The sequence below is a fragment of the Elaeis guineensis genome, chromosome 7 (assembly GCF_000442705.2).
Source record: "Elaeis guineensis isolate ETL-2024a chromosome 7, EG11, whole genome shotgun sequence".
Lineage (NCBI taxonomy): Eukaryota > Viridiplantae > Streptophyta > Magnoliopsida > Arecales > Arecaceae > Elaeis > Elaeis guineensis.
In genome coordinates this window covers 96041485-96054635 of record NC_025999.2, presented here as the reverse complement: position 1 = coordinate 96054635, position 13151 = coordinate 96041485, and the positions used below count along the sequence as shown (strand labels likewise).

General features: G+C 37.4%; 1 protein-coding gene and 1 long non-coding RNA gene across 3 annotated transcripts; one reads left to right on the top strand and one right to left on the bottom strand.

Moving 5' to 3' along the window:
- Nucleotides 1-5859: 5859 nt before the first annotated feature.
- On the bottom strand, nucleotides 5860-7795 carry LOC140859197 (uncharacterized). Its single transcript, XR_012142660.1, has 3 exons — nucleotides 7595-7795; nucleotides 6454-6777; nucleotides 5860-6368 (listed from the first exon to the last, which is right to left on the bottom strand). It is a non-coding gene; the product is annotated as an uncharacterized lncRNA (long non-coding RNA).
- A 2927-nt stretch (nucleotides 7796-10722) lies between these two features.
- LOC105037616 (BURP domain-containing protein 6) lies at nucleotides 10723-12778 on the top strand. Of its 2 annotated transcripts, none has more exons than XM_073260350.1 (3): nucleotides 10723-10911; nucleotides 11012-11117; nucleotides 11899-12778. In XM_073260350.1, the coding sequence occupies exons 1-3, from the start codon at nucleotides 10738-10740 to the stop codon at nucleotides 12627-12629; spliced, it is 1011 nt and encodes a 336-aa protein (XP_073116451.1). In that variant the 5' UTR covers nucleotides 10723-10737; the 3' UTR covers nucleotides 12630-12778. The 2 variants fall into 2 exon arrangements, with proteins under 2 accessions (XP_073116451.1, XP_073116449.1); XM_073260348.1 differs by having other exon boundaries at nucleotides 11887-12778.
- The last annotated feature ends 373 nt before the right edge of the window (nucleotides 12779-13151 follow it).

The following is a 13151-nucleotide window of genomic DNA, read 5'->3' as shown; positions in this document are numbered from 1 at the left end:
GAATCTAGAGAGAAACTAGAGAGAAAAAGTAGAGAGAAGAGAGAGGAAAGAGAGAGAACTCTCTCTTATATTTTTTCTCTCTTTTTTTTTTCTTTTTTTTTCTTTCTTTTTCTTTTTCTTCTCTTCTTTTTTTTTCTTCTTTCCTTTCTCTTCCTTGGCCGAATAGGGGAGGACCAGAGGGAGGAGCTTGGTGGCTCGAGCTCCGACAAGGGGCAGCGACATGGCCGGAGGTCTGACAGCAAGTGGCGGCATCTAGTCGACAACGACAGAGCAAGGAAGGGTTGGCGGTAAGGTTCGACCGGCGAGAAAGTTTAGAAAAATCAGAAAAATAGGGGACCCGCCCCTTATCTTTTGTTTTTCGATTATTGGCCAATCGTCGGTGGCCAAAGCTTCTCGAGAATGATAGGTAGAGGGGTGAGGATCCTATCCCAGGAGAGAAATATCGCAAACGATGGTGTCGGTGGTCGAAAAGAGAAGGAGATGGCCCGATCGAATAGAGTAAAATAGAGGTTCTTACTTTTGTTGATTCTTTTGCAAATCCGATGGCTGAAGATGGCATCCAAGGCCACGAGAGGATGAGGAAGAAGGAGAGAAAGAAGGGTTGGTGTTTTGCTCGAGCTTCAGCAATGTCGTCGGCTCCAATTTCCGACGAACATGGGTACAAGAGGCCTCGACTTCAATTGGAGAAACCAAAGAGAAAGGAGAGAGAGAGAGATCGGTGATCACCATGGGTTGCTTAGGAGGGAGAGAGGGGGTCTTATAGAGTGGAGGAGAGGTCGAATCCCCTACGAATCTGACTTCCCCTTCAGTGATTTGGGTAGAAGAAGACTCCCAGTGGGACTGGGAGTCTTCTTCGTTCCATTCTTCTTCTTTTTTTGGGCTTGGTTCAGTGCTCAATTGGGCCGGATATTACATTTTTCCTCCTTCAAATAATTTCATCCTCAAAATAAAGTTACGTCGTTTAAGATATATTTTTAAAAAATATACCTGCATCATGTAATTTTCATACTTCTGATAATATCTTACATATTATTTATTTCTCATAATCTTGTTATAATAAAATTATTTAAAATCTCAACCTCATTCCCCCTTTTTTTTATTTTTTAATTTTTCTAGAAGAGTAGTAATATTTTATACTTATATTAACATACCACAGGTATTTGTTCCAATACATTCCACTCGAAATTTATAATTATCTCAGACTATCTATGATGAAAAAATAAAGAAAAATCGAACATTGGACACTCTTCACAATCATCGATTTCTTTCTTCTTTTGGCCTTCCAACAAATTTAACAGGTAAACTTTCATTTTAAAAAATCTCAATCCTCTAGGTCAGTTCGAGTAACAATGTTAAATTTGAAAAAATAGAATCTGATATCTATGTCAAAATATTCTAGATTTGAACTAACAAAAAACTATCAAACTGTTAATAATAAATTTGAGATATCTAGGATTTCTTGATATTATCTGCAATAAAGCAACCTACTGGCAAAAATAGCCCGACTATGATCAGATTAAGTCAAAATCTGTAGCATCTTTTCATTATCAATAAAATTTTTCTTTATTTGTAACTAATATATTCCATTATAATATCTTTTAAATCAAAAAATTAATATTTTAATCAATTTAATCCACCATGCTTTTGCTGCGCACTCTGATCTTAACTTATCAAATTATATAAATCTATTAAAGATAAAAATATCTTTGTATGTTAGATCAATCAAAGGTAGATCCAACTTTCAAATTTTTATATAGATCTTGGAGCAAAATTTAAAGTTTCTTTATCTTTATTGCCCCTTGGGTATAACACATCAAAATTAAATCTGCATCTACCTTCTATGTTTGAACTCATTACATAAGCTTCACCACTCCTCAAAAATTCAATATGTCTAGAATTAATTTGAGTTAACCTTCGATTTACCTTACAATCATTTAGACAACTTTCAAACCAATCTTTCTTTACAAAAGAATTAACTCCAACTTGAACAAACTAGAAGAACTCAAGTCAACATCTTTGTAAGTAGAATCAACTTAGTTATTTTTTGCAAAGCTTCCTTCATCATAACCCTTAGCATCAAGAAATAAATCCATATAAAATCTTATCTCTTATATCAATCATTCAAAATTTAACAATAACAAGATACCTTAGACCAGCTCAAAAATCTGAACTCTGACATGAATAATTAATATACTCTACTATCTTCAATAATTAAAGAATCTAATCCAAAGATGGTAATATGAATTATTAAAATTTCTTCATAATGTGTATATCATACTGCAATAAAATTAATTTTTTTATTTAATTTAACAATAATATCAAAATAACTTAGATCCACTTAAAAAAGTAATCTTTTGACTTGAAGTTCAATACAACTTGAAAGATCAAGAAATCATATCCAAATATGATATTTTAAATAACCAAAGATTTCACCAATACATATATCTCATATTCTCATAATAAATTTTAAGTATATTTTTCATCTAAAATTGAGTTCATATATTACCTCTTATAGGTTCAATACTAAAAATATTTCTCTCTCATATGATGTAATTCCTTCTTAGACCATACCCTAATTAACTTCCTTTTGATAAGTCCAAAATTTATAATGTTGGGATAATTATCATCAAAATTAGAAAAGTTATCATGATCTTCAACCATATAAGTTTTGCATTCCAAAATTATTGAGTATACTCAACACAACTTATCAATACCTCACACTTCATTTCAGGGTCAACTCTTCTCATACTTAGGTCAACTCTACTAATTGAAATCCAAGATAAAACTTATCAATTCCATTATAGACATTATATACCGCTTATGTATAAATTTTATCATACTATCTATTGCTTCGAAATTCAAATATTGAATCTTTTCTTTTATGTCTATCATGTTCCTCATGATCATAATCTAAGTTCAAATATTACTAAAGTCACAATTTAAATAATTATAATCTTAAAAACAAATACCACTTAAGTCATATTATCTAGTGATCATAACCTAATCTTTTATACCATTTTATTACATCTTTAATGATCATAACCTTAAGCTCTGATCTTATCTATCATACTCTATTGATTATAATTTTAGAGTATTGATATCACTTATGTCACAATCCTTAGTAACCTTAAAGTTTTGATACCACATAAGTTATATTCTCTGATATCACTCTGTCACATCCTATTAATCATACATAAAGTTTTGATATCACTTCATAATTTTTAGTGATCTTAAAATTAAGTTCTGATACCATTCTGTCACGCTCCGAATCCAACACTCGGGTCAGATACGTGAAGGCCGCATACTCCTTAGAGCAAGTCCTAAAAAGTATGCAAGACCTAAAATAATTCATTACAACCTCAACATCCATAATATCTAATTTTAATAATAATTAATAAAACTTGCATAATTATAATTAAATTTTTTTTAATTCTCTGATCAGATATCATGACACTTTATCTATACATCCGGTCACTCACAAATCCATACCATAGCCAATCATGAGTATCCTGTAACTCTGAGAAGAAAAAAAAATAAAGAGATGTGAGCTTTACGACTAATAAGAGTTTCCATATTACACCAATATAATAATATAATCTAAAAATAAGGATAAGTAATAAAATATTAAATCTCATGTTCAATATCTGAAATAATGTAAATATTTATAAATTATCGATCTTGCCAAAAGAGATGCATCATCATATGTTAATTGGTGAAATACTTTTGTTCAGCAATTATTTCATGTCTTGTCTTTCATTTCTCTTTTCATTATAACATGATCTTTAATTTTTTTCTTTCTGACTTTGGACTAATCAGGATCATGTGACGATCTTTATCGGATCAATTTTTATAATCTTTCTCGGATCGAAATATTCATGATCTTTCTTGGATCAAAATGTCTATGATCTTTCTCAGATCAAATATTCATGATCTTTCTCGAATCAAATTCTTTGACGCATAAGCCTGTGGAGGCTGTCCCAAGCATAAGCTCTTGGTGGACTATTTCACATGACAAGACTAGTCTAAACCATATCTCTCTTTCTTTTTATTTTCATAAAATTATAATATTTTGACTTCTTTAATCCATTTCAATTTGCAGTGTGATCACGATAACAAATCATACCCATATAATCATGCTATCAATTATTGATATATATATATATTGATATAACATACTCATGCTCAAAAATCACATAAGCAATAATGATGTTTCAAACATAGCAAATTTATCGATCTTAATTTCAACAATGCAAAATCAATGGTACAAGACTAACAGTAAAATAGCATATATAATGGTGATCATGTATAGGAATTCTTATCTTTACCAGTGACTGATTCAAGCATAAAAATTAGTATTCTTCTTTGATTTATGAATTTTAAAAATAAAATATTCTACTCGACATCTTAAGTAGACAATTGTATCTCTTCATAATCTGGATCAAATATAAAAATCATATATAGAGAAATTATGGATAAACGATCCTAATAACATAAATCCAGGACCTCTCTTAAGTCAAAATTGGGATTTGTCTAAGTATCTAGACCCTCTATTGGTCCATAAGACTTCTAGAGAGAGAAAATTAATGAAGAAAGAGAAAATTTTAGAGAGAAAAAATGGAGAGAGAAAGTGGATAGAGAATCTTCATATCTTTCAAATGAAACAATCATGATCGAGATCATCAGAGGTCATATTAGAGTGACTCAATATGGATTAACCATGATCGATATTATAAATTTTGAATAAGGATCGGACTGGAATCTAATGTACTGTACGAATTTTGAAGCAATCTCAGGTCATCCTATTTTCATCTCAAGTTTATCTTAGGGTCTATGATGCAATTAGAGAGAGAAAGAGAGAGAGTAGAAAAACTCTAGAGAGATAAAATTTTAGAGAGAAAATCTAGAGAGAGAACCTAGAGAGAAAAGTAGAGAGAGGAGAGAGTTTTCTTGGCCAAACAAGGGAGGACCAGAGGGAGGAGCTTGGTGGCTCGAGCTCCGACAAGGGGCGGCGACATGGCTGAAGGTCTGGCAGCAAGTGGCAGCATCTAGTCAATAGCGACAGAGCAAGGGAGAGCCAGCGGTAAGGTTTGATTGGTTAGAAAGCTTAGAAAAATCAGAAAAATAGAGAATCCACCCCTTATCTTTTATTTTTTAGTTATTGACCGATCATTGGCGGCCAAAGCTTTCCGAGAATGATAGGTAGAGGGGTGAGGATCCTATCCTAGGAGAAAGACACTGCAAACGATGACGCCGGTGGCCAAAAAAGAGAGAGAGATGGCCCAATCGAATAGAGTAAAATGGGGGTTCTTACTTTTGCTGATTTTTCGGCAAATCCGATGGCTAAAGCCGGCATCCAAGGCCACGAGAAGATAAGGAAGAAGGAGAGAAAGAAGGGTTGGTGTTTTCCTCGGACTTCAGTAATGTCGTCGGCTCCAATTTCTGATGAGCATGGGTGCGAGAGGCCTCGACTTCAATTGGAGAAACCAAGGAGAAAGGAGAGAGAGAGATCGGTGATCATCGTGGGTTGCTTAGAAGGGGAAGAAGGGGTCTTATAGAGTGGAGGAGAGGTCGAATCTCCTCCAGATCCAACTTCTCCTCTGATGATTTGGATGGAAGAAGACTCCCAGCGGGAGTCTTCTTCGTTCTATTTTTTTTGGGGGGGGGGGATGGGGGTGGGGGTTTGGTTCAAGGCCCAATTGGGTCGGGTATTACACTGTGACCAGAGAATGATTAGAACTGAGTTGCATTTTCCAAGACAACTGATGATGCAGTGCATACCTTCTTCACCCCATTCCCCCGCGCCCCCCCCCCCAAAACAACACACACACAAAAAAAAAAAAAGAAAAAAAAGAGAAAATATCTGCATCATTGCCATCGTCATCATCATTTCACACATAATTTAACATCAAACATTAACAATTCAATGGGGCGTACCACCCTGATAATGTTTATCGTGTCCTCAACTTGTCTCCTATAAGCCATCACTAGATCCTCCGCTTCCTGGAATCATACCATTTTTTACATATCAAAATGTTGAAAAGCTGACAGAATACAAGCATTAAGAAATTCTGATAGTGCTCCTATCTTCAAAAGGGCATTCAGATCATCATCTGAGTGCAAATCGTTGGCATCAACCTCAGGCACATTCTTCCACTTCGTGCGGGAATCAGCTCTCCTCACCCTATCCTCCAAAGGTGAAGCAGAGTATGCATCTGCCTTTCCTTTCTTCCAAGATTGTTTGTTCTGCTCATATGCCTCCTCAGAGAAATCATAATCCTCTACAGCTGTGGAACCCTTAGTCTGCTCCCTGAAATAACTAGCATATCAAGAAGCAAAAGTCCCCTCTTCTCTACCACTGAAGGCATGGTCTGCATTGTAAGACAGATGTTTCTTTCTCAATTTGTCTGGACCAAACAAATCTGTGGACTTCACTAGCAATCTCAACATTCTTACCCTCAGGACTGGAGAAAGCAGATAGAGCAGAAGACAAGGGTGCAGCAGTTGAATCTCTTAAATTGGTTACTGATGAAAGATCCTTCTGACAGATTATAATATCACCTATCAGCATATCTCGATGTGTTCAGAGTGTGTTCACATGAACCAGAATTTGGAGAAATGCATGATATCATAACAGTGGGGGAGTCTCCAATGAATGAATCCCTCAGTACTTCAGTCAATTTACTCCCTCTAAAAGGAATATGGGTTTTGTCATTATCAAGGGCTCTCATGCACTCTTTCAAGGCAAGCAAACTTTTGTTAATCTCAGCACCTTCTATTCTGCATTGTAAATTAAATTTTCAGTCAAGACAGCTGAGAGTACATTCTTTGCTTTTTAAATAACAACAAAACTAAAATATGCTGCCATGTCAAATTGAAAAATAAAAAAAGCTACATTGTCTGCTTATCATTATCAGTAGTATCTGCACCACGCTCACCGCCGGCGAGGTCGATGAAGGATAGCTTGCCAATTACTCGAGAGGTTTTGATTCGCTACTATTCCCTGATTTTTTGATGGCAAGCTGAAGTGTGGCATGAGATCGAGTGGATTCCTCATTCGCACCAGTTGTGCCTGTACTCCTAGTTGCATTTCCTTTCTCAATAAGTGTAATACCCGGCTCAACCAGGCTCAACCAACTTAACCCCAACCTCATCACAAGCACAGATCTCCAAGTGAAAAAAAAAAAAAAGAAAAAGAAAAAGACTTGTTTGACCAGCACGTGCAAGGTAGGGGAAACACGGAAGAACTCCAGGAGTTCTTCACCAATTAGAACTCCAAATCAATGCGGAATATTGAGTTTAAATCCAACTCAAAAACCTCTCTTATCAAGGTCTACTTAAATTGATCTCTAAACTTTTCCTCCTAAAATCGTCACCAAAAGCCTGTTGATTTTCTCCCAACTCACCGGTGATTCTTCATTGTTTTGGCCGCCAGAAATCAGATTCAAATCCATTAAAAGCCAGTGATCTCATCAATCATGTTTCCCTCAGTCTCCCATAGTCTCTAAAGCTTGGATTTTAACTAATTAGTGCCCGACGTTTTCATGAAAAAAAAAATCCAATTCTAATTTTCCCTATTTCGAGTTGTCTTACCGACCTTTCTTTTAGATTTTTTCCATTGCCGTCATTGATCGTTGGTCGCCGGACCTGTGTCTCTGGTCACCGCCGTGGTCTGCTTCTCCGGCCACGAGCTGGCAAGATGGGAGGAGAGCCTCCCATGTGACTGGAACCAGGGAGGGAACTTAATCTCCTCTTCTGTGAAGAAGAAGGGAAGCGGGTGGGTCCTCTATTTCTTGGAAAAAAAAAAATTTTCCTCTCTTCCCCCGCTCCATTCTCTCTGAGTTGAGTTCCACTTTCTCTCTCTAAAAAACCCACTTTCTCCTCTAATTTCTCCATTTACTTTCTTTAGAATTTTCTCTCTTCATGGATTTTCTCTCTAGGAGTTTTATGGACCAGTGAAGGGTCCAGATACTTAAGTAATCCCAATCTTAGTTGATCCTAGGAGAGATCCTAGATTTATATCATTAGGATCGTTTATCTGTAACTTTTTCATATATATGATTTTTATATTTGATCCTGATCATGTAAAGATACAATTATTGTACAAAAAGATATCGAGCAAAATATTTTAATTTTGGATTTATAGATTGAGGAGCTCATCGATTTCTGTATTTAGATCGATCATCGATAAAAGTAAGAATCCGTATACATAATTATCATTATATATGTTATTTTATCGTTGGCCTTGTATCGTTGATTTTGCATCGTCGAATTTGTGATTGATGAATTTACATGTTTGAGACATCATTATTTGCTTATATGATTTTTTAGCATGAGTATGTTATGTCAATATATATGTATCAGTGATTGATGATATGATTATATGGGTATGATATATTTGTCTTAATCATACTGCAAATTGAAGTTGATTAATAAAATCAACGTATTATAATTTCATAAAAAAAAAGTTATGGTTTGGACTAACCTCGTTATGTGGAACAGCCCATCAGGAGCTTATGCCTTGGACAGTCTGTTAGGAGCTTATGTCTGAGACAGCCTCACGAACTTATAGTAGATCAGTCGGCCAGGAGCTCATGTCTGAGGCAGCTTGTCAGGAGCTTATGTCTGAGACAGCCCTCACGGATTTTCATATATGGGACAGCCAGCCAGGAGCTCATACCTGGGACAGTTTTGATAGGTTTATGAGTGAAAATTTGATCGGATAGAGATTCAGGTATAGTCTTGGTTAGTCCAAAATCAAAAAGGATAAAAGATTATCAAACTGAAGTTGTGGAAAGATGAATCAGATATTAAGATCATGTAGATTAATGTTGAACAAAGACATCACTTGATAGTATATGATGATCTATTATTTATTCAATGCATGTTTAAGTCAGTATTTGAGTTATTATATATATATATATATATATATATATATATATATATATATATGAGTTTTTATGAAATTGTATTGATATACCCAAATTGATTTTCCACCCGAATAACATGATTCTTGGAGCTGCAATCAAATTCCAAATCCATTTGAAAGATCCTGGTATCTATACATCACGATTCTTAATTTTTAATTACAGCATACACATCTGTAGCTTTCAACTTTTTCGATCCACTAGCATGCCGCACCAATCAGTCATGGCAGGGGAATCTTGGCAATGACCGGGACAGCCATCACCTGTCGGACCACAATTATTGGGAAGAGCTGCTCCAAAAGTTTGTATTTCAAGTATTATCATTGCTAATCAGTGCAGAAACAATTCAATTTGCTGGGCATAAGGTGCTGTTAATTGGAATGGGAATCTTGCTGGTTGGTATTGTTGCGGTTATGGATCAAGGAGGAGTCGAATCTTCGCATATATGATTTTGCCCTTTAAAAAGGTGCAGTTGGAGTCGAATCTTCGCATACGTGATTTTGCCCTTTAAAAGGTGCGGTTATGGATCAAAGAGGAGTTGTGCGCCTCACTTGGGAGAGAGAGAAGGTTTCAATCTATATAAGCTCCCTCCTAACTCTAGATCTCCATATACGTGAAGTATTGTCCGCTTTGACTCATGACCATCTTTTGAGTTTCAATGGGCATTAGGTTTTAATGGGTCTTGGTCATTTAGAGTCTCACGGTTTTGTCCTTTAAAAGGCGTCTCACTTGGGAGAGAAGGTTTCAATCTATATAAACCATGCTCTCTCTTGACTCTAACCAATGTGGAACTAAAGAAGTCCTCTCTACATAATTTTTTTTTTTCTTTTGCTAAATTGAACAACATAAATTTCAATGTGCCATCAATAGAAAGCCACTTAGATCTTACCATCAAAAAATGTTGAGATTTCTTTAGGAAGAAAAAGAAAAATGTTGAGACAAGAAGTCCACACCGTTGCACGAATTTAATTAGGGGCTTGAAAGGAATACCAAGGCACAAAAGAGCATGACAATATAATTCATGGACAATACTGCTCTAGTGATACAAAAACCTCACAGAAAAATAGTTAGGATCTGCTGCTCTCTTGTTGCTCTTATTTTAGCTGGCATCTCACTGGAGGGTCAAAAAATCAACTAAGACATTATCTGTAGTTGATAGGGAAAAAGTCAGTGACACATAGTTGGCATGCTAGCCGTACGTCCTTCGAGATAGACGAGATTAACTGTGAGATGGGTAATGCGTTGCCCGTCAAATAAATAATTAGTATGGAGGGAATAATCTCCAGCAAAGTTGAACTCTAATGCCATATTGAGTAACCGATTTATCCCGAAAATTGATGAGGACAGGATCGAAAATGTATACCAAACTTAATAGTAACTTTGTATGTGGTAACCGTGTGTCAGCCTCTTGCACACGGTCCACGTCTGTCCCTCCCGCGATCACAAAAAAAAAAAAAAAAAAAAAAAAAAAAAATAACTTTGTATGTGTAACCGTGTGTCAGCCTCTTGCACACGGTCCACGTCTGTCCCCTCCTCGCGATTCACACCCGAATTTTAAAAATAATAACGTGGGAGGCCCAACTCCATTACTCTTCTTCCAACAAAAAAAAGTAATTTTTTATGCGAGATATTGTGTTATGCTGCCCCTGCTCGTTGAGGAAATAGAAGTTGGGAACAAGAAGATAATATCCACGTGTTTATCACTGCGCACAAGACAACCCAAGCCACCTTGCACTGCGCACAAGACAACCCAAGCCGCCTTGCACTGGGCACAAGGGCAGCCGGGCAGCACAATAATTGGATCTCGGGCAGTATGATGCTTGTGGTTCTTCTTCGTGGTGAGCCCCTGGACTCCTCTATAAATCCATCCCAAATGTACTGGCATTCCATGTGCACCAGCTTCTCTAGCTACCTTCTCAGCTTTAGTGTTCCACTCTTGGTTTCCTCATCCATGGCTTGTTTCCTAGTTTTTCTTTTGTTCTTTTTGGTGAGCGTAACAGCGAGGATTTCTAGCTATCTATTCCATCCCCGTCTATTTCTTACTCTATCCATGGTGGTCTAATCTGGGGAACAATTTTTTGTTTCAGGTTGCAGTAGAAGCATATCATGCTGCTTTGCCTGCAGATGTCTACTGGAAGTCAGTCTTGCCCAACACTCCCATGCCAAGTGCCATCCACGATGTGACACGTCCTGGTCTCGATCTAACTTAAGCCTAAACTGACCGATTAGTTATATTTATTTTTATAAAATTAACTCGATAGTTTTATTTATTATTTGGTAAAAGTATATTATTTTCAAGCTAATTAATTGTGTTATATCCCTACCGATCCACAAATTTAAATATGGAGTGTTTCTTGTAATTTTCCTAGAACAGAAACATAAAAGAAGCGCTTGAACAACTAATAAATATTGTGACAGTGTCTAACTGTTGAGATTAATTAGGGATGACATATTTAGAGGGAAGGGCAATGGAATACTCTAGCCCTTAAATTAACCGCCATTTACTTGTTTCGCGGAAATAATTAATCAGGCTACAAGCCTAATCCCTGTTGTGCATATTTCAGAGACGCTCGTACCTGTTTGGTCAATGTTCTTTCTTTTTGCTTTATACATGGGCAGCGAAACAAAATTTAATGGCCATCGAGCAGAAAAAAAATTTGGCTAAATTAGAATTCTTTTTTGGCTAATAGAAGCTCCCGTGAGGACAGGACCTGCCGGCAATTTCTCAAGCTAACCACATTCCAAATTAAAACAACATGAGCTCTGCTTGAAATTAACTACAAGTCTAGTTCATGCTCTGGAACTATAATCCAACCAAGCCTAACCCCATGATTACATGCCTCATTAACAATTCCTGCTAGCTGTACCCTCTGCTTAATTTTAGTCGAATCATTTGATTGTGGATGACCCATCTTCATGTAATTAACATGAATGATTAACAATAACTCCTACGTAATTGTAGGTGTGTTTGCAGATGAGAAGTGGGACCAACAAGACGACGTGTTTGCCCATTACGGGCACGCCGCCGTTACTCCGAGCCAAATCCCGGATCCCTCCGTAACCGTCTTCTTCCTTGAGAAAGACTTGCACCCGGGTGCCAAGATGACGTTGCACTTCATCCGGACCGTCGCCGGCGCTACCCTTCTTCCACGCCAAGCCGCCGACTCCATCCCCTTCTCCTCCGCGAAGCTCCCGGAGATCCTTTCCCGCCTCTCCATCACGCCTTACTCCATGGAAGCCAAGGCCATGAAGAAGACCCTTCAAGACTGCGAGGAGCCGGCGATCGAGGGAGAGACCAAATACTGCGCCACCTCGGTCGAGGCCATGGTGGATTTCAGCACGTCCAGCCTTGGGACTCGTGACGTCCAAGCCCTGTCGACGGCGGTCGATAGGGAGGGTACACCGACACAGGTTTACAGCATATCCAAAGTGCAGAAGCAGCCTAGCTCTAAGGCGGTGGTTTGCCACGGTGAGAAGTATCCATACGCTGTGTTCTACTGCCACACGACGAGCGCGGAGGCGTTCAAGGTGTCTATGGTCGCGAAGGATGGGACCAAGGTGGAGGGGGTGGCTACATGCCACACCGACACGGCCGGATACAATCCCGAGCATGTGGCTTTCAAGCTGCTCCACGTCAAGCCCGGGACGGTGCCCATCTGCCACTTCCTCCCGCAGAGCGATATTGTTTGGATTCCCAACAAATAGAGCATCTCATCGTTGGAGACGATTGCCCTAGAAAACTTCTATGGAAGATTTCTTTGGCTAGGCTATCCTATTACAGTTTCAGATGTTATGGTGATGTATGTCATGTATTCCTGTCGTATAACTAAAACTAGAATTTATGTTCAGGTGAACTTTTTCCTTTTTCGTGCTTTTATTTATGTGATGGTGCTCAAGACGTTAGCGTTTACTCACGATGGCATAAACTTGCGTTGGACGTAAATGAACTTCGCCCCAGTTTTAGAAGCTTTCCTGTCTTTCTGCATTTGAAAGTATTTGATTTGAATTTCCTATGTTAACTAATTAAAAAAAAAAAAAAAAAAGCCAACAGCTGGGAGGGAAATTGGCTCGTATCCCTCCGAGAGGAAGATATACGTTTAATCCCACATCTGCTTTCGACTAGGTAAATCTTTGTTATGTATACATGACCAGAAAATTTAGACAACATCTTCCCACTGGTTTTTCTGAATGACATTGTAATAACCCAGATAAATAAAAAAAAAAAAA